General features: G+C 38.2%; 1 protein-coding gene and 2 pseudogenes across 1 annotated transcript; 2 read left to right on the forward strand and 1 right to left on the reverse strand.

The window, feature by feature from the left end:
* Positions 1 to 3,472: 3,472 nt before the first annotated feature.
* On the reverse strand, positions 3,473 to 6,009 carry LOC147359902 (olfactory receptor 5D3-like; annotated as a pseudogene).
* A 12,334-nt stretch (positions 6,010 to 18,343) lies between these two features.
* On the forward strand, positions 18,344 to 19,132 carry LOC147359903 (transmembrane protein 60). The gene has a single exon (XM_086338116.1). The coding sequence runs from the start codon at positions 18,487 to 18,489 to the stop codon at positions 18,886 to 18,888; it is 402 nt and encodes a 133-aa protein (XP_086194242.1). The 5' UTR covers positions 18,344 to 18,486; the 3' UTR covers positions 18,889 to 19,132.
* Positions 19,133 to 23,057: 3,925 nt separating this feature from the next.
* Positions 23,058 to 24,045, forward strand: LOC147359904 (olfactory receptor 4P4-like; annotated as a pseudogene).
* Positions 24,046 to 26,736: the final 2,691 nt, after the last annotated feature.

Genomic DNA, 26,736 nt, shown 5'->3' on the forward strand with positions numbered 1-26,736 from the left:
ATGTTTCTAAACATATGGCTGCTAAATTATAATTATACTGTTTATACTTTACAATATTTACCATTTATACTTTACAAAATTTGTACTATAAACTTTATTTTATATTTACACTATTGATTCTATTGATAGAAAACAGATTCCATTGGCTTTTCAAATATAGAATGTTCTCAGATGTTTATATTTATTACTGAATCTAAAAAGAAATTTTGGATGATATGTTTTCTAAAAACATCTGTTTATGAAAAGGATGATATTTTCACTAATTTTGGTAACTACCCAACTTGGCTTTAAGGACACAGGTTAAAAATAATAACTTGATAGAAGGAGCTGAAGTGCAAGCAGTGAAAGATTTTACTTTCTTAGGCTCCAAAATCATTGCTTTATGGTGACTGCACCCATGAAATTAAAATGCACTTGCTCTGTGGGAGGAAAGTTATGACAAAACTAGGCAGCACATTCAAAACCAGAAACATCACTTTGCCAACAAAAGTCCATATAGTCAAAACCATGGTGTTTCCAGCAGTCAGGTATGGATGTGAGAGCTGGACCATAAAGAAGACAAAGTGCCGAAGAATTGTTCTTTCAAATTGTGGTGCTGGGGAAGACTCCTGAGAGTGCTTCGGACAGCAAGATCCAACCAGTCAGTCCTGAAGGAAATCAGCCCTGAATATTCACTGGAAGGACTGATGCTGAAGCTGAAGGTCCAGTGATTTGGCCACCTGACATGAAGAGCTGACTCACTGGAAAAGACCCTGATGCTGGGAATGACTGAAGGCTAGTGGAGAAGAGGGCAGCAGAGGATGAGATGGTCAGATGGCATCACCGACTCAATGGACATGAGTGTGAGCAAACTCCAGGAGTCAGTGAAGGGCAGAGAAGCCTGGCGTGCTGCAGTCCATGGGGTGGCAAAGACTCGGACGTGACTTAGTGACTGAACAACAATAACAACAAGCTTATTTCTCACTAGTGGAAGATTCAAAATACATTTTGACTGGGCAGCTGTGCCCTATATGGGCTCTGATTTCTCCCAACTTGTACCTCACCATCATCATGGTGCTTCTGAGGTTATGATTCTCTTAATATTCACTGGAGAAAGAATAGATTCTCCTTCAAATAAATGATGCCAGGACAATTGGGCATTCACAAGTAAAATTACGGGATTGGACACTTGCCTCATATTATATACAACAGTTAACTCAGAAAGTGAACAAGGACCTGAATGAAAGAGCATAAACTATAAAACTCTTACAAGAAAAACACAGGCCTTACATTTCATGCCCTTGAATTTGGCAGTAGATTCTTAAACAGGGAAACCAAAACATGAGTGACAATAAATAAATAAATTGCTATTGTACTTCCTCAAAATTTAAAATATTTGTATATTAAAAACGTTATCAATAAAGTGAAAAGAAAAGGTACAGAAAAGAAACAATAAAGACAAAAAGTCAAAGCAGATACAACACAAAATTTACAAATGTCCAACAAGCGTGTGAAAATATTCTCAACATATTTAGTTGTTAGGAAAATGCAAATCAATGTCATGATGAGATATCAATTTATATCCACTGGATTTGCTATAATATAAGTATATAATAGCAATGATTAGCAAGGATATGAAGCAACCAGAAGAGTTATATATTATGCCTGGGAATCTAAAATGCTACAGACACTGTAGAATAAGTTTGGCGGCTCCTCTCACATGGATGAACATAGAATTACTATTAGACAAAATGCTTAGCAGGGAAAAAAAATAGTCTTTCACAAAGAGGTGTTAGGCTTTTCCCCCAATTTCTGGCAGATAATATATATCTTATGTGATAGTAGAGTCTATTTAGGGAGGAGGGTCTGGGTACACCTGATACCAAGGTGGGTGCGTGCTAAGTCGCTTCAGTGGTGTTTGATTCCTTGCCACCCTATGGACTTTAGCCCACCAGGCTTCACTGTCTATGGAATTCTCCAGGCAAGAATACTGGAATGGGTTGCCATGCCCTCCTCCAGAGGATCCTCCCAATCCAGGAACGGAACCCATGTCTCCTACGTCTCCTGCACTGGTAGGCAGGTTCTTACCACTAGTGCCACCTGGGAAGCACCACAGCACATAGAATTCACTCCTTAGACTGGATGTGAGTTTACTGTGAAGTGTGTTAGTTGCTCAGTCGTGTCTTAATCTTTGTTAACTCCATGGACTGAAGCCCGCCAGGCTCCTCTGTCATGGGATTCTCCAGGCAAGGATACTGGAGTGGGTTGCCCTCCCTTTCTCCAGGGGATCTTCCCCACCCAGGGATAGAACCAAAGTTTCCTGCATTGCAAGTGGATTCTTTATCATCTGAGCCACCAGGGAAGTCCATGAGTTTGCTAGTTGGGCAAAATTAAATCAGGTTAACCAAGATTCTCTAATTGATATTAGCAGGGCCCCCATTCAATCCACCATTAATGTTACTTACCAATGAAGTTCTCTGTTATGTTATCATTGTACATCAATAGCTATTTTATATGTAGTTTGACTGATGTGAAATACTGTTTTAGATTTAGCTGGAACTATTTCTGAAGTGTGCATTTCTTAATTTTATTTTTGATGATTTATGTACAAAAAACAAATAAATTTTATATTAACAAGTAGAATTTTACCAAATCTTATTCAGGATTCTGTGGGGACAGAGACATGACTTCTTTGCACTTATAATGTACCAATTCTTTCTATGTGGTGTTAAATAAATATATCCTTTAAATTTAGGCTTCCCTGGTACCTTAGATGGTAAAGAATCTGCCTGCAATGCAGGAGACATACGTTTGATTACTGGTCATGCAGATACCCTGGAGAAGAGAATGGCTACCCACTCCAGTATTCTTTCCATGGACACAGGAGCCTGGCAGGCTAAAGCCCATAGAATTGTAAAGAGTCAGACATAACTGAGCAACTAAGCACAGGAATGTCTTTTAACTTTAGTGTCTTAGTGTTGAACAACTCTTAGTTACTATGATTCAACTCATGTAACTCCCTCATGGTTAACTATAAACTTTCATGACAACTCAAATCCACTCTTCGATTGACTTATAATGACTTAAAGAAAAGAAAAAAAGAAGACTCACCTGAACAGCCAAATGGTAATGTGTCTTTACTCAGAAATCTTTACATGACAAATACTTTATCTAGAGACTTCAATAGTCTAGGCTTTAATTAGGTGTTATTTATTATTTTATTGCTAAGTCTCTACAGTTTACTAAAGTGGTTGAATGATGTATCAACAAGGGAATTTCATTAAATGTGTGCACTGTTTTCCTTCCTAAAAATTGGAATTTGAAATGCTATTAATAAATGCTACAAAACTCGGACAGTTCTCCACAGTGCTCTTGTAAATGAAAAAGCAAACCTAAGCCGTTTTACATTCATTGACATAATAATTTGGTATTGACTCGCTTCCTAGCTGGAGAAGGCAATGGCAACCCATTCCAGTACTCTTGCCTGGAAAATCCCATGGATGGAGGAGCCTGGTGGACTGCAGTCCATGGGGTCGCTAAGAGTCAGACAGGACTGAGCGACTTCACTTTCACTTTTCACTTTCATGCATTGGAGAAGGAAATGGAAACCCACTCCAGTGTTCCTGCCTGGAGAATCCCAGGGATGGCGGAGCCTGGTGGGCTGCCTTCTATGGGGTCTCACAGAGTTGGACACGACTGAAGCGACTTAGCAGCAGCTTCCTAGCAGTCTCTTTCACATCTTTGTTCCCGAGGCTGTAGATCACTGGGTTCAGCATGGGGATGACCACTGTGTAAAAGACAGAGGCCACCTTGACCATGAGCCATGAACTCCTGGAGTTAGGAACACAGTAGAGGGAAAGGATGGTCCCGTGGAAGATGGTAATGGCAGTCAGGTGGGAGGCACAGGTGGAGAAGGCTTTGTGGAGCCCCCCAGTTGAAGGCATCTTCAGGACAGTTATAAAAATGAAAACATAGGAGGTGAGAATAATTATCAGGCTGCTTATTTCATTAAACATGGCAGAGACTAAAATGATCTCCTGGCTAATGTAGGGGTCAGAGCAGGAAACAGCAACAATGGCTGCGTGCTCACAAACAAAGTTATTTATGATATTATTTCCTCTAAAGGACAATTCGGATAAAAAGTGGGTAAGAGTCAGGGAACAGACTGTACCCCCAAGAGTATGATGCACCCACCAATAAGGAACAAAGCTTCTGGAACATGACAGCTGTGTAGAGAAGAGGGTTGCAAATGGCCACAAATCAGTCATATGCCATCACTGCCAACAGGAACGTCTCTGTCACCACAAATATGCAGGCAAAGGAGAACTGCATGATGCATCCTGTGAAGGAGATGGTTCTGTCGTCCACAATCAAGTTTTCTAGTAGCTTGGATGTAACTACTGTTGAGTAACAGAGATCAACAAAGGACAAATGTCTGAGGAAGTAGTACACAGGGGTGTGGAATTTGGGATTTATCTAGATAGTTAGGATCATGCCCAGGTTCCCCAGCACACTGACGGAGTAGATGGTTAAGAATAACAGGACAAGAGGTATCTGGAGTTCGGGATATTCTGAGAAGCCCAAGAGAATGAAAGTGACTTCAGCACTCTGGTTTTCTTGGTTCCTGTGGACAAAATATAAAAGTTGATTCAGAGAAATCTGCAGCAAAATTTGAAAGAAATGTAATGTTATTCCCTCAGTATTGTGGGATGTTTTTGTGACTCCATGGACTGTAGCCTACCAGGTTCCTCTGTCCATGAGATTCTCTGGGCAAGAACACTGGATGGGTTGTCATGCCCTCCTCCAGGGGATCTTCCTGACTTACGCATAGAATGAGAGTACTTATGGGGAAAAAGAGTGCATTGAATTATTATTATTTTTTAAATTAGCCTCTTTCCCTCCAAAATGCCTCTACTGTCTTTTTCTGACATTAAAGTTCATTCTTTTCAAAGCTACTTCCTAAATTCTTACCAAAACCTGAAATGGCACTCAGTATAAAGGGAAGTTCATTCCACATAGACTTCTCTAAAAATTCTATATATCATTAGGAGTTGAAATTAAACACTCTGTTATTTTCACTCAGGTTTTATAACTTTATACTCCAAGAACACATATAACACTTCCAGATTTCCTGTACATGTATAACTATGTCATTCACATATTCCCCAACTCTTTTTCTTCAGTTATTCCTTTACATTCTTAAACATGTGATTAATTCCTGATTTCCTGAAAGTATGTTTCAATTTAACATGCAAATCATAGAGCACATATTCTCTAACTGAAAACACTTTTTTTTTAAAGTCAGGATTTGTTCCCTATGTCTATGGTAACAAAGTTTGAATAGTCCAAGGTTGAAAGGGAAATCTTCATCAAAGATGAATACAATTTCTGATGCACACTTGTTCCTTCTTCCCCACACTCCTTCTCCACACCTGTAGCTTTTCACTCCACCTCCCACACTCTGTACTTGTCAACAGGCTTGGGGCCAATGTTCCCAATCGCCTATGTAGTCCAGGAAGTGTCAGCCATGCTCAGCTGTGAGCACAGGTGCTGTGCATAGTATTTATCTTCTTTTCTGTGCAATTACCTTGGTATAATTTTCCCATTGCAGACCCACTATGTGCTCAGCCCTGTAACAGGCATTTTAGAAACTATAAAATTATAAAATCTCAGCCTCAATTTGTTTCTTAGAGCATTATTCCAGGATATAATCCATATAAGCACAGATGACAACTTATAGTTCTTGTTTATTATTAAAGTTTGTATGTATAAAGGGAATGAAAATATTGTGATCCAGAAAAAACAAAAAATTTCCTTGTGATGTAGCATGGTGAACAACAATAAATGTGGTGAAAGATAACTAATCAAAGACTTCTAGTCAACTAAACAGGTAATCTGGCAGTTAGATTTATACACGTGCTTGTTTGCCTCCTGCAAAGATTAATGAAGTATATTAGGAACATATTATATTCCTTTTAAAGTGAAATAAAAATCAACTCACCTGAGTGTAGAAGAATTTGACTGGCTCATTTAATAAAGCTTCTTTTCTAAGTTCAATGGATTCCAGGAAAATTTATGCTGAGAAGTCATTTTTTTTTAATATAGTAATAAGTCTGAAAAATAGTTAACGGGAATCTAGAGTATATTGCAATGAATATTTCAGAAAATGAATTTCTCTTATAATGTATTAAAAATATATTCAGACTTGAAAAGGACCGAGAAAAGGACACCAAAAAAAAGGAAACCAAAAAAGCTGAACCCTAACATCAAACTGTAACATATATATGCCACCAAAACCCCAAGGAGATTAACCTTAGAGAATATTATTTAGCTATTGCTTTGAGACCACAAATGGGGCAATTAGATGAAATAATGTCCTTGTGACACTTTGGTTGCGTATGCATTTTTTTCCAAAGTTTGGGGAACAATTTCATCATGCACTCTAGTCCATTGATCTTTTAAAAATGTTGAACTAGACACTATATTTTTGTCTTTAAATACTTGCAAAATGCAGAAATATACAAAAGCAAAATCAACTATTGGGTAACAATCCAAAGATTCTTAATTTTTGTTGAATTTCTGGTTGTCCCCCTGTATCTGTGGGCTTCCCTCATAGCTCAGTTGGTAAAGAATCCTCTTGCAATTCAGGACACCCCGGTTCAATTCCTGGTCAGGCAGATCCCCTGGAGAAGGGATAGGCTACCCACTTCAGTATTCTTGGGCTTCCCTTGTGGCTCAGCTGGTAAAGAATCTGCCTGCAATGCGGAAGACCTGGGTTTGATCCCTGGGTTGGGAAGACCCCTTGGAGAAGGGAAAGGCTACCCACTCCATTATTCTGGCCTGGAGAAGTCCATGGACTGTACAGGCCATGGAGTCGCAAAGAGTCTGTCACAACTGAGCGACTTTCACTTTCTCTGTATCTGAGGGACATATTGACGTGTTTGGATGTAAAACTTATACAATATGAATCATATTATAGTGTTTTTTACCCTTTCTTTAACATTGTGTTGTGAGTTTCATTTTCTGTAAAAACCATTGGTTTTCTTAAGATAATACAACTTGCATTACTATTACAAATATGAGCACAATTCTTTTTTATTCTTACATTTATTATTGAAATTGCAAAAAAAACTGGTATTCTATTTTTCAGTTTATAGTCTAGGTTTATGGGAAGTATAGTATATTTATTATTTAAGAAGCTGCCATATCTTAACATATAAACATCTCAACTCCAATAACAGTTTAACAGAACAGGGAGCAGCACTTTTTTCTGGAAAAAGCTGTACAGTAAATACTTTAGCCTTTTTTGGGCCACATAGTCTCAATTTCAGCTATGCACTTCTGTATCTCGCAGCATGGATTCACCTGTAGGCAATATGTAAATCAATAGGCATGACTCTGTTCCAATAAAATTTTATTTATAAAAGACAGTAGGACAGATTTGGTTTGCAGATCACACCTTGTCAACGTATGCAATAGAAGGCATTTATTGATTGTTCAAAGTCTAAAATTATTTCCAGATGAGTAGGCAGATGTCCTCTGAGTGGCAATACAGAGATTTAAGCTTGTTCTCAGTTATGGCTTATGATAAAGTGACTGCGTGCATGTGTGTTAAGTCACTTTAGTGGTGTCTGACTCTGTGAGAGGGTATGGACTGAAGCCCGCCAGGCTCCTCTGTCCATGGGATTCTCCAGGCAGAACTCAGGAGTGGGTTGCAGTGCTCTCCTCCAGGGAAACTTCCCAGCCCAGGGATCAAACCTGTCTCTCTTGGATTGACAGTTGGGTTGTTTACCACTAGCGCCACCTGGGAAGTTCAACAGTGGGATTGTTATGGTATAATTGTAATGTAGTGAGAGAAATAATAATTTGCTTTAAAAAATACTACACTTTTCTGCATTGCCACTGTGCATATTTTTGTGTTTTGCTTATTTATTTTTCATTAAGCTTTTGTCAAGCATATTAAGAGTGTTCCTCACATGTTGAGATACTTGAATAATGACCAAGATATTTCCTGATCAATAAAATCACAATAGGACTTTGAACTTTGAGTCAAACTATAGTGTTAAGATAGATTGAAGGGATAAGAAACAAAAACAAAAGACATTTTAAGCAAAGAAGACAGTCTGAACCAAGGTAGGAATTTGAATGTTCAAATTGTTTTCAATTAGAAGTAGAGTTTATGCAGGGCAAACTTTGGGGGATGGCGAGGGACAGAGAAGCCTGGCATGCTGCAGGACATAGGGTTGCAAAGAGTCTTGCATGACTGTGAGACTGAACAACAACAAAAAGTATGAGATATGATCAGAGGACCAGAGAATCTAAATCGTGTAAAGAATGCAATTAGGATTAGTACTGATGCTGGGAGGGATTGGGGGCAGGAGGAGAAGGGGATGACAGAGGATGAGATGGCTGGATGGCATCACTGACTCGATGGACGTGAGTCTGGGTGAACTCCGGGAGTTGGTGATGGACAGGGAGGCCTGGCGTGCTGGAATTCATGGTGTCGCAAAAAGTCGGACATGACTGAGCGACCGAACTGAACTGAACTAAACCGATTGCTGAATAGAGTTGAAGTAGAGTTCTATGCCCACAGGACAAGTATGTAGTAATGAAGAGAGTGTGGTTGTAAAACGGTGTCGACAATGGGAATGAAATGGACTCAGTTTCAATATTATAATCATGGCATTCAATGCAGTTGCATTAGTTGTTGATATAAACAGAAAGAATTAACTCCCATTTTTAGAAAATAATAGCAAATGAAGCAACCGACAAACAACTAATCTCAAAAATATATAAGCAACCCCTACAGCTCAACTCCAGAAAAATAAACGACCCAATCAAAAAATGGGCCAAAGAACTAAATAGACATTTCTCCAAAGAAGACATACAGATGGCTAACAAACACATGAAAAGATGCTCAACATCACTCATTATCAGAGAAATGCAAATCAAAACCACTATGAGGTACCATTTCACACCAGTCAGAATGGCTGCGATCCAAAAGTCTACAAATAATAAATGCTGGAGAGGGTGTGGAGAAAAGGGAACCCTCTTACACTGTTGGTGGGAATGCAAACTAGTACAGCCACTATGGAGAACAGTGTGGAGATTCCTTAAAAAACTGGAAATAGAACTGCCTTATGATCCAGCAATCCCACTGCTGGGCATACACACTGAGGAAACCAGAAGGGAAAGAGACACGTGTACCCCAATGTTCATCGCAGCACTGTTTATAATAGCCAGGACATGGAAGCAACCTAGATGTCCATCAGCAGATGAATGGATAAGAAAGCAGTGGTACATATACACGATGGAGTATTACTCAGCCATTAAAAAGAATACATTTGAATCAGTTCTAATGAGGTGGATGAAACTGGAGCCTATTATACAGAGTGAAGTAAGCCAGAAAGAAAAACACCAATACAGTATACTAACGCATATATATGGAATTTAGAAAGATGGTAACAATAACCCGGTGTACGAGACAGCAAAAGAGACACTGATGTATAGAACAGTCTTATGGACTCTGTGGGAGAGGGAGAGGGTGGGAAGATTTGGGAGAATGACATTGAAACATGTAAAATATCATGTAAGAAACGAGTTGCCAATCCAGGTTCAATGCACGATACTGGATGCTTGGGGCTAGTGCACTGGGACGACCCAGAGGGATGGTATGGGGAGGGAGGAGGGAGGAGGGTTCAGGATGGGGAACACATGTATACCTGTGGCGGATTCATTTTGATATTTGACAAAACTAATACAATTATGTAAAGTTTAAAAATAAAATAAAATTAGAAAAAAAATAAGAGAGCTAAAAAAAAAAAAAAAAAAGAATTAACTCCCATTTTCATTTTGTTTCAGAAACAAACATTATATTCTTGACAGCATCTCATTGCAGACGAGTCAGTGATTCCCGGAAGCTAGCAATAATTACACAGGCACCTGCAATGAGAAGTAGTAAACAGTGAGGTGTAATGTGGGGGCTAGAGCATCTGATAAACCAACCAAAGGCCTGAAGACATCTGGAACACGGAGGGAAAACAAACGGAGACTCTTACCACTGTCTTCAAATATTTCAAGGCTAAAATATGAAAGAAACACTGACCTTTTTTCTGTGTCCTAAGGACAGAAATTTAATTTTAAATGAATTAACTTTTAAAAGCCGCAGGAAGCTAATTTCAGACCAACAACAATAAAAGAATTTTCTATTTTTTTCTCCAGTGTCAATGAACAGAATAGTGTGAATGACTCAGAGTCTGGGTTGCCCAGTTTCACTAAAAGTATATGAGAAGGGGCTCTAGAGACACAAACTTGAATGTAAACAAAAGGAAGGGGAAGACTTTTCCGGAAGAATGTAGACAAGATATTAAACTCCACAATGTCTCTCTACATTTCCCATATTCTGTGACTGGTCCTCACACTGGCCTAGAGATTTCACTAAGATCACTTTTTGCTTGGTGTTCCCAAAATACTGTTTTAAAATTATCTGTATAATTCTCAAAATCCATAATTTACACATCTGTAACAGGTTGACTTAACTACTCCATCTGATAAAAAAATCTATTACTGTAACTAAGTAGTACATTCTAACCACCTTAATACATAAGGATTGAATTAAATACAAACTTTATTAATCTTTGTCTATACCTGAGGAGGGGCTTCCCTGGTGACTCAGATGGTTAAGAATCCTCCTGCAATGCAGAAGACCCAGATTTGATCCCTGGGTTGGGAAGATCCTCTGGAGGAGGAAATGGCAACTCACTCCAGTATTTTTGCCTGGAGAATTCCCATGGACAGAGGAGCTTGGTGGGCTCTAATCCATGAGGTCGCAGAGTCGGACACAACTGAGTGACTGAGCACAGCACTTAACTGAAGAGATCATTCCTATAAGCGTATGTAGGTAAAGCATGCTTAAAAAAAGTAAGAAATTCAATTCAAAATAGCCTCCTAAATTCAGTATGACATGTAAATCATAATTTTAGATAGATTCCTGGTGGCTCGGATGGTGAAGATTTGACCTGCAATGCAGGAGACCTGGCTTCTATCCCTAGATTGGGAAGATCCCCTGGAGAAGGGAATGGCTACTCACTCCAGTATTCTTGCCTGGAGAATTCCATGAATGGAGGAGCCTGGTGGGCTATAGTCCATGAGGTCATGAAGAGTCAGACACGACAGAGCAACTAACACATGCACTTTTTTCCCTGCATGTATTTATGTGTAGATACCTCTGAGAATGGCAAGTGTGAAGTGCAGGCCATCACGGGCACCCTGGTGTCTAGTGTGTGCACAGGCAGTTTTATTTATCTTTCTTTGATCTGGTCTGGGGCTCCAGTCTGGCACATATTCAGAAAAGATTAAAGAATTAAAGTAAATCTGATAGTCTCAGTCCAGTATTATTTCTTATTACACAAGAGGTTATTTTTTCCGCTTAAGTTTATATACAGTTTAAATACTAGTTTGACACAATGGGAAGGAAATGTTGGTTTTATTTTCCCCAACATTCCCAGTTTGACCCTACATTATCTATTTGTCATCTCATTCTCAGCAAAATTACATAGTAATTGGTGGAATTTTTTCATAGGATCTAAGAGTATAAAGTGCTAATCGCTCAGTCATGGTTGACTCTTTGCAACCCTGTGGACTGTAGCCCGCTAGGCTCCTCTCTGCCTGGAATTCTCCTGGCAAGAATACTGGCGTGGGTTGCGGTTCCCTTCCCGAGGGTATCTTCACAATCCAGGAATCAAACCCGGAATCTCTCACATTCTAGACGGATCCTTTACCTTCCGAGCCTCAAGTAGCATAAAATCCCTCTGCAAATTAGTAGCAAAGAGTATGAATTTGTCTTTCCCTAACAAGTGATGCAATGGCACCCCACTCCAGTACTCTTGCCTGGAAAATCCCATGGATGGAGGAGCCTCGTAGGCTGCTGCAGTCCATGGGGTCGCTAAGAGTCAGACACGACCGAGCGACTTCACTTCCACTTTTCACTTTCATGCATTGGAGAAGGAAATGGCAGCCCACTCCAGTGTTCTTGCCTGGAGAATCCCAGGGACTGGGGAGTCTGGTGGGCTGCATAGCCCAGTCTATGGGGTCGCATAGAGTCGGACACGACTGAAGCAACTTAAGCGACTTAGCAGCAGCAGCAACAAGTGATACAAATAGCATATCCACTTGATGGCAGAGTGACACTGTAATTTAAATCAAGGCACAAATAATGTGCATTGATTGACTGCTTTAGAGAAAGTAGCAGAAACTGATAGAAAGCAAGATGTTCGTGGTTTAAATATAACTTTGAAAACATTTTATTCTGTGAAGGAAAAATGTGCTCTGTCATGTCGACCGACAGAGGATGCTGAGGCCACCAAGCCATCAGCACGGCTCCTGCACCCCAACCTCCCGCTCAGGCTGCTGAGCCCTGAGGAACTCTCTGGAACAGAGCTGCACCCTGAGGGAACACTGGATAGAAAAGAGCAGGGCACTGGCCCTAAGTAGTCAAGGTGCAGCTCAAAGGGATGATTTCAAGGAGCCCGACTGTTCCCTCTCCCAGGCACAGAAAGCCCTAAATTCATTAACGTGAGCTTTCTGGTTTTAATTTCCGATAATCTTCTGATGGTCGGACTACCTGGTTTTTGTTGCAAAAATGCATATACATCCTGACTCCTCCCTTCCCTTTTCAGAGCAGTTTCTCTGAACTAACTGAGAAGTTGTCTTCCAGGTTTGTGTGTGCGTGGCCGCTCAGTCATGTCCGACTCTTGTGACCCAATGGACTGTAGCCCACCAGGCTCCTCTGTCCATGGGATTCTCCATCAAGAGTATTGGAGTGGGTAGCCAATTCCTCCTCCAGGGGATCTTCCTGACCTAGGGATTGAACCTGGGTCTCCTACATTACAGGTGAATTATTTATTATCTGAGCCACCAGGGAAGCCACTTATTTTCTAGGTTTAAGTCCATAGAATAAAAAATAATTTTGTTTTTAGGTTTTTTTTTTGTTGTTGTTATTTGTTTGTTTGTTTTTTGGTCCGTTAGTAATTTCATGTCTCTTTCAGGAATAAGGAAACCAGTGTTCAAAGATGGCAATTTACTATGTCACATTCAAGCAGCAATTCACCTTTGATTTTTATCTTTGTTTTTCCAATTTTCATTTTTGAACTAGGAGTGATACATAATCACATAGTTTAGGTAATGAAGAGTGTTAACACTTCATCTCAATTAATTTTGTGAGAAGTAAATACACAAAAACATGGTTAATAATATGTGCAAATATTAGTATAAATATTAAAATCCTTACAGAAGCAAATACTATTAATATATTACAAAAACAAGAATGCATAATGAAGTTATAATGTTATTAGCATATATATATAATTCAATGACAAAGCAAAAATATTAATAAGCCATAAGCTATAAGAGATGAGAGGAGAAATAAAAAGACTCTAAATTCAAACTAAAAACAATATATGATATATATATATATATGTGATTGTGTTTCTGTTATAATCACAAATGACACAATTACATTATATCACAGAAATCTACTAATAAGGAATAGAATTTTTCCAATCTTTCTTAAGAAGTTTTAAAAATTGACTATGTCTTAGCCCATAAGTAAAACACAACAATTTTAATAATAAAATTATCATTTATTCAGTTCAGTTCAGTCCCTTAGTCGTATTCGACTCTTTGAGACCCCATGAATTGCAGCACGCCAGGCCTCCCTGTCCAACTCCCGGAGTTCACTCAAATTCATGTCCATCGAGTCGGTGATGCCATCCAGCCATCTCATCCTCTGTTGTCCCCTTCTCCTCCTGCCCCCAATCCCTCCCAGCATCAGAGTCTTTTCCAGTGAGTCAACTCTTCGCATGAGGTGGCCAAAGTATTGGAGTTTCAGCTTTGCATCAGTCCTTCCGATGAACACCCAGGACTGATCTCCTTTAGAATGGACTGGTTGGATCTCCTTGCAGTCCAAGGGACTCTCAAGAGTCTTCTCCAACATCACAGTTCAAAAGCATCAATTCTTCAGTGCTAAGCTTTCTTCACAGTCCAACTCTCACATCCATACATGACCAGTGGAAAAACCATAGCCTTGACTAGACGAACCTTTGTTGGCAAAGTAATGTCTCTGCTTTTCAATATGCTATCTAGGTTGGTCATAACTTTCCTTCCAAGGAGTAAGTGTCTTTTAACTTCATGGCTGCAGCCACCATCTGCAGTGATATTGGAGCCCCCCAAAATTAGAGTCTGACATTGTTTCCACTGTTTCCCCATCTATTTCCCATGAAGTGATGGGGCCAGATGCCATGATCTTCGTTTTCTGAATGTTGAGCTTTAAGCCAACTTTTTCACTCTCCTCTTTCACCTTCATCAAGAGGCTTTTGAGTTCCTCTTCACTTTTTGCCATAAGGGTGGTGTCATCTGCATATCTGAGGTTATTGATATTTCTCCCAGCAATCTTGATTCCAGCTTGTGTTTCTTCCAGCCCAGCATTTCTCATGATGTACTCTGCATAGAAATTAAATAAACAGGGTGACAATATACAGCCTTGACGTACTCCTTTTCCTATTTGGAACCGGTCTGTTGTTCCATGTCCAGTTCTAACTGTGGCCTCCTGACCTGCATAGGTTTCTCAAGAGGCAGGTCAGGTGTTCTGGTATTCCCATCTCTTTCAGAATTTTCCACAGTTTATTGTGATCCACACAGTCAAAGGCTATGGCATAGTCAATAAAGCAGAAATAGATGTTTTTCTGGAGCTCTCTTGCTTTTTCCATGATCCAGCGGATGTTGGCAATTTGGTCTCTGGTTCCTCTGCCTTATCTAAAACCAGCTTGAACATCAGGAAGTTCACAGTTTATGTATTGCTGAAGCCTGGCTTGGAGAATTTTGAGCATTACTTTACTAGCATGTGAATTGAGTGCAATTGTGTGGTAGTTTGAGCATTCTCTGGCACTGGGATTGGGATTTTCTTTGGGATTGGAATGAAAACTGGCCTTTTCCAGTCCTGTGTCCACTGCTGAGTTTTCCAAATTTGCTGGCATATTGAGTGCAGCACTTTTACAGCATCATCTTTCAGGATTTGAAATAGCTCAACTGGAATTCCATCATCTCCACTAGCTTTGTTCGTAGTGATGCTTTCTAAGGCCCACTTGAATTCACATTCCAGGATGTCTGGCTCTAGGTCAGTGATCATACCATCATGATTATCTTGGTCATGAAGATCTTTTTTGTACAGTTCTTCTGTGTATTCTTGCCACCTCTTCTTAATATCTGCTGCTTCTGTTAGGTCCATACCATTTCTGTCCTTTATTGAGCCCATCTTTGCACGAAAATCTCCTTAAATATTATTTGGAAATATTAAAAATATGTCATAAATATAAAATAAAACATGAATAGAAAAAAGAGATTATGCAAAAAAAGAGTTGGTTGGACTCAAGAAAGAGATTGTAAAAAAAAAAAAAAGAATTTTGTGAGAAATCAAGATTAAATTGCAATGTAGAAAAAAAGGGATAGGGGACTTCCTTGATGGTTCAGTGGTTAAGAATCCACCTTGCAACACAGAGAACACAGGTTCAGTCCCTTGTTGGAAACTAAGATCCCACCTGTGGAGGAGCAACTGACACCCCCCCACTGCAGTGAAGAGCCCAGGCAGTGCAATGAGATATCCCTGTGCCACAGCTGAGACCTGATACAGCCAAGGTAACTAAGTAATTAAAAAAAAAAAGATAGGAGAAACAAACATTGCATGACTTCCCTTACATGAAATAGAAGAACAAGATTCACAGAGGCAGAGTATATTAAAGGATATCAGTGGCAGAGGGAAAGGAGGATGAGGAGTTATTACTTAATGGGTGCAAAGTTTCTGTTTGGAGTGATGAAAATGTTTTGGAAATATATAGCAATTACACAATATTGTAAATATAAGCAATGCCACTGAGTTGTGCAATTAAAGTTGTTACAAGTGCCATTTTTTAAAAATGTGAACATTTGAGGAATATGGTCTCTGGAGCTTGAATAAAATGCTGTCAGAGAAGAGAAAATATTGTCTCCAAATGTTACTGAGAAATAAGAAAAACATAAGTAACCACAAAAAGACTTGGTGTTACCTTCCATTACGGGGATGAGGTATATAAGGGAGCTATTTGGGTAAACTGTGGACAGAAAAGTCAACAGTGAAAGACATTGAGGAAGAATGGACAACAGATTGTGGTAACTTTTCAAAGTGGTTTTATTATTGATAGACTACAGGAGATGCATGCTGGAATAGCCAGCACGCTCCACAAACTGAATTGAGGCAGCATCAATGTTTTCATTTTACCTGCAACAAAGAAAGAGTTTCCTTCTCTTTCTTTGCCTCTTCTTTCTGAGGTGTGCATATTATGAGCTTTTTTTCTTTCTTTCTTTTTTTTTCTTTCTTCTTTTTGAACTTTACAAAATTGTATTAGTTTTGCCAAATATCAAAATGAATCCGCCACAGGTATACATGTGTTCCCCATCCTGAACCCTCCTCCCTCCTCCCTCCCCATACCATCCCTCTGGGTTGTCCCAGTGCACTAGCCCCAAGCATCCAGTATCATGCATTGAACCTGGACTGGCAACTCGTTTCATACATGATATTTTACATGTTTCAGGTCATCCGAGTTTTCTCACAATAGCCCCCAATGAAAGTTGTACTTAGTTTCCATATACACATAGGGAAAATATAATTTAGTCAATATAATTATTTTTAGGTCTTTGAATAATGTTCAGAAAGGTTCAGCTTCACTTTGGTCACATTATCCCAAAGGGAATTTCCAAACTCACAGAGATACTGCAATAAATGTCTGCAAGTTAAATATCTCCCTGGTAAAGTTTCTTAGAAATCAGATAGGAACCTTATGTTGTCTTTGTTTTAATGTTCACCATAGAATATAATAAAAGTGTTATTTAAAGAGAAATAAAGAATAGTTGCCAACATAAATGATGGCACCATTTTGTTCTCTTAAACATTAAAATAAAACTGGGAAAAGCCTTTTGAATTTGCTTAATAAAAAAGCTGGACACCTTACCTTAGAGAGCAGGTAACTTCTATTTTCAGATTTCTAGAGAATTATTTGTATAATGAGACATATTACTTCATAGTCATAGAATTTACTGGTTAATTTACATTATGGTACTGTGAAATATTACATGTACCTGAGATTTAAGCCAAGTGAGTTGGACATGAATTAACTTTTCTTTAATCAATCCACAATTAATCAGATCAATATGATTTTAGAATTTATTATTTAAGTATAATTTAATGATCATTTGCCCCTTGGCTAATGTTTGTTAGAAGACTTTAACCACATGTTCATACAGTCAACATCTGAAACTATTGCTCTATCTACCTGGTAACACAGAGCATCTCTTTCATGGCTACACATTTTTTGTACAACTCATGTGTGATAACTTACCCTTCTTATGTCAATTGCATAAAGTAATAAAAATGACAGTGATAAACATTTTTTCATAACTTGGGGAATGTTAAAGGGAAGCTAGTAAAGCAGAAAGTCTGTGACTTAAATTCCAGTAAAGGATACAGAAAATCTGTTAAGGAAAAACTCAAGAAGTACAAAGTATGTTAAATCACTCTGCACTTACTTTCTATTAATTGCCTGAATGTGCCATATTTGTAGCTTGAGTTTCTCACTCCTGTATTTAAAAACACCACTTATTCTATTACAAGTTGTCCAAGACAGGGCTGTCTATTAAAAGAGGAGGTTAATGAAGATGATCTGAATAAATATTCAGAATAAATGAAAGAGTGGCTAATAGTGCATGGTAAGATTTAGTTCTGTACAGTTTGGAGACCACCCAGGTTGGAGACAACCAGGGTTTTAGGGCAAGTGACTGAGTTTTAATATATAAGACTACTCTTAAAGGTCTAGTCTCCACAGTAAGCCAAGGGAGTGAGAAGTGGGGGAAGGTTACAGGGATGGATTTATGTGACCTTCAAGTGATTTTTCTAATAGAATACTAGGAAAAATTAGAAAGCAATTCTAAAATGACCTTTCTGAGTCTCTATCATTCTGAAGTAAATTTTACTATAAGCATTCTGTGTTTTTATGTCTCTTAAATACATGACAAAATAATTATAATGATAATGACATGTAATTAAAATGAGTTTTCATTTCATTCTATCAAATATTGAAATAAAATTTATTTATTTGACAAATGCATACTGAATACTTAAAATAATCAATGCATAGAGTGAGGATATAATGGGAAAGCCAACAGAATTAATAATTTAATTCATGGAGGTACACCCAAGAGAGCCTGTACTGTGGTCATTTGAGGAGGCGGAACTGAGGTCCCTTTTTCTTGACTTCATGTGATGGCTTCTGGATTTAATGGGGGGAGAAGTGTGGAAAAGGCCAAGGATCCAAACTGGAGAATTTCCTGATCTTCAAGCCCCTCTCCGCTCTCCAGACAGCAGAATTGCTGGGGTATATTTTCCTTTTTTCGACCCTGCAACAGCTTCTTTAAATTGTTTAAATGAGAATGTCCTTGGCTCAGAGAGTACTACTCACCTGGCTTTTCACATTACTCTTCTTGATCATGTTGGTGTTGAAACTGGATGAGAAGGCACCTTGGAACTGGTTCCTCATATTTATTCCAGTCTGGATATTTGATACTATCCTTCTTGTCATGCTGATTGTGAAAATGGCTGGGCGATGTAAGTCTGGCTTTGACCCTCGACATGGATCACACAATATTAAAAAAAAAGCCTGGTACCTCATTGCAATGTTACTTAAATTAGCCTTCTGTCTTGCACTCTGTGCTAAACTGGAACAGTTTACTACCATGAATCTGTCCTATGTCTTCATTCCTTTATGGGCCTTACTGGCTGGGGCTTTGATAGAGCTTGGATATAATGTCTTTTTTGTGAGAGACTGACTTCTAAGGACATCAGCTCATTTTATTGCTGTTCAGCAAGCTATTATTAAAGTTTACTGAATCTTTGCAAGCTTGAAGAATGCCAGAGAACTGAGAAAAATACCAAATGTAATTTTATACTGCTCCCATTAAAATAGTCTTGGTGACTTCTAGTTGACCCCAAACTTAATCATTCAATATTTGAGTTATTAATACCCTTATTGTTCTATATGAATAAAGTTTGTTTTGGATCTTAAAAAAATAATTTAATTCATGATGAGACACAGTGTCATATAATTGATTAAATGAGGAATGTATTGTCTAATCTAATTCATCAAATCCTTCATAATTTGTCATTATCCAGTCACAATCTTATTATGGGAGAACTAGATAACTAACTTACTAAATGAGAATTTCAATAAAGCCTCCTGGATGATTTTGTCTTTTTTTCACCTAGCACAATTCTTGACACATAGTAATTGATAACTGGTTAATAACTTTTCCCACATCCAAGATCGGATCAGATCAGATCAGTCGCTCAGTCGTGTCTGACTCTTTGCGACCCCATGAATCGCAGCATGCCAGGCCTCCCTGTCCATCACCAGCTCCCGGAGTTCACTCAGACTCACATCCATCGAGTCAGTGATGCCATCCAGCCATCTCATCCTCTGTCATCCGCTTCTCCTCCTGCCCCCAATCCCTCCCAGCATCAGAGTCTTTTCCAATGAGTCAACTCTTCGCATGAGGTGGCCAAAGGACTGGAGTTTCAGCTTTAGCATCATTCCTTCCAAAGAAATCCCAGGGCTGATCTCCTTCAGAATGGACTGGTTGGATCTCCTTGCAGTCCAAGGGACTCTCAAGAGTCTTCTCCAACACCATAGTTCAAAAGCATCAATTCTTCGGCGCTCAGCCTTCTTCACAGTCCAACTCTCACATCCATACATGACCACAGGAAAAACCATAGCCTTGACTAGATGAACCTTCATCCAAAAGAGATGAGTTTTATTTTCCTTTCTTTAGAGATTAAACAAGTAAAATGGCTCAGAAAGTTTATATAATCTATTCCAAAGTCAAACATTCACTTTTCAACATAGATTTGAATGGCATAAATTTTGTTTGGTTTTGTTTTTCATTATGTCCAGGTTAGGGAGAAAATGAGGCACTGGCCCTAACTCTCACCAAGATAAGATTGTTTTAGAGAGATAAGCTAAAGCACTTAACAGTATCTGGTAATTATTAGAAAAAAAAATACGAAGCAAGGTAGATAGTTCTAAGAACCACAAGACTTAGAATATTTGAGTAACCATAGCATGGTGGGCTGTAGTTAGTGAAATCTACCTGGAAGTAGCAGATTTCACAGAGTTTAATACACTGTGATAGTGCTGAGCAAAGATTGGGTTTGAAACTGCTAGTCCAGGTTCACTACTTCAGGGAATCATTAGGGATTCCAGAGAAGAATACTTAAGTATGATGGAGCCTTCTATACACCTGGATTGGATAAAGGGAATTTAAAATATCAGGCTATAAAGGATCCAAAGAAAAGGAAAGCTGGAGGAGTTGTGTTTCTTTCTGAGACTGGATCAGTTAATCTTAAAGGAAATGAGAGACAATAACCTGGAGGGGAGTTGTAAATTTATTCTGATTTGTTTGGAAAATAACAGTCATCAACATCCAGCTATTGACTCCTCAAAATTTACGTCAGAACCATGGACAAGGAGTTAGGGTCCAGCAGAGATCCTTAAACATATAGTTTAACTCCCATTGCTTATTGATGCCTAAACTGAAATACAAAAAAGGGGTGTGGTATACTCGTGCCAACAAGTTAGAAAATAGTACAACAAGATGAAGGAGACAATATTTTGCTTCATTTTCCAAATAGTCCAGTATTTTAAAGAATACCTTCTGTTGATATAATTATTAATTTTTTAAAATATGAAAATGACGCTTATAGACATATGAGGCACACTTTCTTATTTTCCATAGAAATACCTGAAAATAGGGAAAAATGCTTTCAAGTTGTTCAGGAATATAGATTATGGTTTTGAGTCATGCATTAAACAGTTTTTATATTTTAAAATGCAAGTTAATTTGTAGGTATTTTTCACATATTCCCTCTCTTTCTAATGGCCTAGACTGAGTGCATTTTCAAGATTAAAATTTTTTAAATAATTTTCAATTTGTCTGAAATATTCAAGTATTGGTAAGACAAAAGAATCTGCATTTTAAAAGCTTTTGTTTATTTTCTTGGTAATTCATAATCATTTCATTGATTTTCCACTTTTAGTCTGCAAATACACTTACCAAAATGGCATTTACATTGTCTTTTTCAAATATGATTTGACCTGCTATCTGATAAAGAATCTCAGAGGTAGGATTTTAGACAAATAGTAAGGGAAAAGACGCTGAGAAGATATAAGTTAATTGATCAATTCATGCAGTAAGTCAAGTATTAAATAAAGAATAATCTGTGATTGAATATATAACTTACAGTGTTTCCCACCAAATCAGAAGAATATAATTTAGGGGAGAAGTTAGAATAGAGCCCTACATTCTTTTAAATTATTGAGAATTATTTTAAAAGCCTAAAATGTAATTGTTAGTTGAATGAGATGGTTTATTTGACCACTACAAATATCCTCTCTTCACTATTCAGTTGTTACATACTTAAATGTCATTTTGTGGCCACTGATGTTGACTCTCATACACTAGATAGATTTGCAGTTTTTCTTTTCCAAACCCTACTTTATGTACACAGATTTGAATGGCAATTTCACTGAAAATGAAAAATAAGGAGAGGAGCATTACAGATTTGAAAATAAATTGTGAATATATTGGTTCTGAAGTTTGGAGTAAATGAAATAAAATATTTTAAATACTAAGGCCTTGTGTTTTATATAGTTGAAGTAGAGAATTTTGGTGTGATTTAGTGGAATGATTAATTCTCAGTAGTTCTCCCTAGTCTATGCTTCTTGAACTTCTGCCAGGAGAAAGGTATTGGTTTGCTCAAAGGCATAATAGTTATGAGCATATTATTAGAGCTGGTTTTACATTACTTTACAGCAGTGACTAGAAGGAGGAGGAGGTACAAATAAGAGGAATGGAAGAGAGAAAAGCCAGCCTGAGATACTAAGACATGTGATACAGGAACAGAAAGAAGCAAACGTTTTCAGGATGACTGATTATTAGGAAGAGTTGAACAGCTTGAGTACATCACTTAGAAAGAAGCCAATTTATGCAAGTGAGTAAGACACTGTATGAGACTAAAATTCAAGTGAAACCTACTATTAACCTCAAATGCCTTACTGAACGTAAAAAACAAATTTTTTAAAGTTTGAGGTGATACCTTTAAAAAAAAACAGGTAATTATACTTTGCTTGTTATCCTTTTATTTGACTATAAAATATAATATTCTATCTGTAAATTAAGCACATTTGTAAATTAATAATATTGGTAAATTAGGTACAACAGATATATAGCTGATTTTGGCCATGTATATAGTACTTTGGCCACCTCAGGCGAAGAGTTGACTCATTGGAAAAGACTCTGATGCTGGGAGGGATTGGGGGCAGGAGGAGAAGGGGACGACAGAGGATGAGATGGCTGGATGGCATCACCGACTCGATGGATGTGAGTTTGAGTGAACTCTGGGAGTTGGTGATGGACAGGAAGGCCTGGCGTGCTGCGGTTCATGGGGTCGCAAAGAGTCAGACACGACTGAGTGACTGAACTGAACTGAACTGATATACCTCATGATTCCAAATTGGTTGATTTTTTCTATCTATCAAATTTCCACCTAGGATAGATGGAAGGAAATTTCTCACATATAACATTATCCACATATAAGTGCTTTTTTATTTTCTCTCAAGGTTTCATTTCTGTGTCTATTTTCTCAATAACAAATAGTGAGAATAGGAAAGGGATGACTGATTTTTTTCTACAGTACCAGTTCTTGAATTCAACCAGGGCATATTATCCAGTTATGTTTGATAATACATGCTAATAGAATGGTTGCATAAATATGCTGCATTCTACAGGGTTAGTTTTTAAATCAGGTATCAAAGTTGCTTATCAGGAATTAATATTTTCCAGAGAGGGACAAAAAGAATGCAAGGAAAGCCTTTCAAAATAAAAATCAAATCTTTTTCTTCAAGTTTTGAATGCTTTCCATTTTAAAATGCCCATGACAAGGAATAATATACATCATTGTATTTACATATTTGTAAAGATTGATAACTATTTAATTTCAAGTGGCTACAAACTGCTCTGAGTCATGGAAAATAGGAATAACACCACAGAATTTATTCTCTTAGGACTTTCTCAGAAAAAGGAAATTGAAATTCTCTGGTTTTTACTGTTCTTACTTTGGTACGTTGCAATTCTGATCGGAAACCTACTTGTCATGATTTCTATCGCCTCCAGTCAACTTGTGAAGCAGCCCATGTATTTCTTTCTGAGTCACCTCTCCCTCGCAGACCTTTGTTACACCTCCACTGTGACCCCCAAGTTGATCGCTGACTTGCTGGCAGCAAAGAAGATCATTTCCTACCATGGCTGCATGACACAGCTCTTCACCATGCACTTCTTTGGGGGGATTGAGGTCTTCATCCTCATAGGGATGCCCTATAACCGCTATGTGGCCATCTGCAAACCTCTGCTCTACACTCTGATCATGACCAGACAGAAGTGCGTTGCCATGATCGCTGCTTGCTGCGCTGGGGGGGTTCCTGCGTTCCTTCGGTCAGTTTCTCCTGGCCATCTTTTTACCCTACTGTGGCCCATGTGTATCCTTTGCTGAAACTGGCCTGCACTGACACCACCAGAATTGGTCTTCCTGTCATTGCCAACTCGGGCCTCATGGGCCTGGTGACTTCTGTGGTCTTGTTGGTATCCTACGCTGTGATCTTGTCCACTGTCAGGTCCTACTCTGTAGAGAATCGCCGCAAAGCTCTCTCCACCTGCAGTTCCCACAACACTGTGATGGTTCTCTTTTTTGCTCCTTTATTCTTCATTTACATTCGACCAGCAACTACTTTACCAGAAGACAAAGTGTTCGCTCTTTTTTATACTATCATTGCGCCCATGCTCAATCCTCTAATCTACACATTGAGAAACTTGGAGATGAAGAATGACATAAAGAAATTCTGGTGCCATATCGCAGTAAGAAAGGAAATGAACTAAAAGATACCTCTGATTTTCACTGCTGAACTTGGTTGAATATATGGATTTTCTACAATGAAGACTTTAAAATGTATAACGCTTGCCTTATATGCTTTTTTGTTTCATTTTGTTTTAGCAATATATAGATTTAAGTATGAGCAAAAGCTTACAACTCCCTGGATTTATCCAGACTTTGCTGTGCTCTTTTCTAGTTTTCTTGTTTTCTTATTTATATCTCCTCTTCCCCTCTGATCTTTTGGCTGTGTAATCAATTTAGATATTTAGCAGTAGACCACAAAGGCATCATGTAATACAAATCAACACTGAGAACCTATACAGCCCATTCTTGTATGTGACTTTAGTCAATAAAGCCAATCCCAGGTAGCAATGATTTAGAAGATAATTCCAACATTTTACTTGCATCATGTAAAGAATATTCTAAAAGACCAAATTTTGGACCTGCAACTATATTTCTTAAAAATATAGCTTTCTACTCTGATAATTTTGTAGCCAACGGCAATCTGGAGCTTCTCATATGTCCAACACCAGTACTCTTACCTAAGTCCCACATCAATCTCTTTTCTTTTGTTCAAAGGAACTGTCTTTCCCAACTCTGTCTGTGTAAACGTGAACTGCAACTCTGGCTAATTCTAGCACCTGATGGTGTATATTTGTTACGGGCATGTGTTCTGGACCCAGAATTGCTTACTAACTATGAGGACTGGGACATATGCTCAACAAACCATCCATCAAGTGATAATAATAGCCCAGCACACAGTCTGGTGAGGATATCTGCAGGACTGAAACACTGCTTGGTCACACAGTAAGTGCTCAACACGTATGAGCTATTTTATTGCCCGGTCTCCTGTTATGCATCAGAAATGTAACCCTTCTGATAATAACTTTCCTTTGCAGCAGTGAGGGTGTGAGAATGGGGCTCATATTAATGTCATGCTCCTATTACTAGGCTTCCCTGGTGGCTCAGACAGTAAAGAATCCACCTGCAATGTGGGGAATCTGGGTTCAATCCCTGGGTGGGAAGATCCCTTGGAGGAGCTCATGACAATCTGTTCCAGTATTCTTGCCTGGAGAATCCCCATGGAAAGAGGTTCCTGGCAGGCTACAGTCCAGGGGGTCACAAAGAGTAGGACATGACTGAGTGACTAAGCACAGCACAGTGTGCAATGGGCACCTATTACTGGTGAAATTAATCTTTTCTTAGAGTGGGCAAGTGGAGAATATCACTCAAAGTCAATGATCACATCTTTGGCACTGTTCAAGTTAATAGCAGTTTTTCCAGTAGGAATTTAAAGTCATCCTGGAGCACCTTTGCCCAATGTCAGAAATGACTAGGAGCAAGATCAGGCCACTAGATAACTGATTAGGAATGGGTAGAATCTCAAAAGTCTTTAAAAAACTTCTTGGATATGATGTACTTGCATGAGAATTTATTTTCAAGTTGTAGAGAGAGCCAAGTTAGATAAAAATGAGTTGTCAATGTTGAGGATTCTTAAGATGGGTTCATAATTTAAAAAAAAAAAATAGCATAGTTCTATGACTCAGTTGAAAATGCCCAACAAATAAACCTAAAAATATTATGTGCTAGAAATTCTTATAGAAAGATCCTAACATATTTGCTTGTTGCTGTTTTAAACCTACTTCTTGACAGCCCTCTGAAAACTCCTGGATAGGGCATGCACAGTATACATGTCAGAGAACATAAAGAGCAGGAAAGTGAAAGATCACTTTCTGGTGTGAAATAAGCAGGGTCTTTAATAAGACCAGCCAACCCTCAAAGTTTCCCTCTGTGTCAGAAGCCCTATCCTCCAACCAACCAGACTTGTATTATTGACAAATAAAACTTCAAAAATTAACACAAATGTTTCTGTTTTACTTTTATTCTTGGAACAAAAGTTGTGAATGTGGATTATTAAAATACTTGGAGTCTGCAGCAACATGGATGGACCAATAAATTATCTTACTAAGTAAAGTAAGTCAGACAGAGAAAAACAAACATATATAATCACTTATATGTGGTTTATAAAAAAATTACACAGATGGACTTATTTACAAAACAGAAAAAGACTCACAGACACAGAAAACAAACTTATGGTTACCAAAAGAGAAAGGGGGAGGGGAGGGATAAATTGGGAGTTTGGGATTAACAGATACAGACTACCAAATATAAAATAGATAAACAACAATGATCTATTGTATAGCACAGGAAACTACACTCAATATCTTATAATAACCTATAATGAAAAGTAATCTGAGATGGAAAATATACATACATATGAACACACATATATATGAACTGAATCACATGACTATATACCCAAAACCAATACAACATTGTAAATAAACTATAGTTTAATAAGATAAGCAAGCAAACACTTCATTGTCAATATTAATCATTAACTGGGAATTATGATTTAACTCCTTCACTTTTGCACTGTGATCTCCTCCCTTCTCAGCTTCTCAAGAGCATCAGCCATATTTCTCTCTTCAGTTGGGTCATTAATAGCACATATAATATCAAGAAAGAGCAGTGAGATTCTCTGTAATTTAGTGAGTGACCTTACTAGTTCTTGCATTCAGGTTATTACCTATCTTTCATTATTTTTGGCTAAGACATTTTACAACTCAAAATAGAGAAGTTGACTCACACAAAATAATATCAATGTCAACAATGTCTGGCCATAGAAATTCAAA

Source organism: Bos grunniens, chromosome 14, assembly GCF_055505025.1.
Source record: "Bos grunniens cultivar Pamir isolate PY7600 chromosome 14, Bosgru_T2T1.0, whole genome shotgun sequence".
NCBI classification, from domain to species: domain Eukaryota; kingdom Metazoa; phylum Chordata; class Mammalia; order Artiodactyla; family Bovidae; genus Bos; species Bos grunniens.

Bases quoted from the DNA above. Each gene is read 5' to 3' on its own strand.
- LOC147359903 (XM_086338116.1), top strand. From the start codon at position 18,487: ATGAGAATGTCCTTGGCTCAGAGAGTACTACTCACCTGGCTTTTCACA.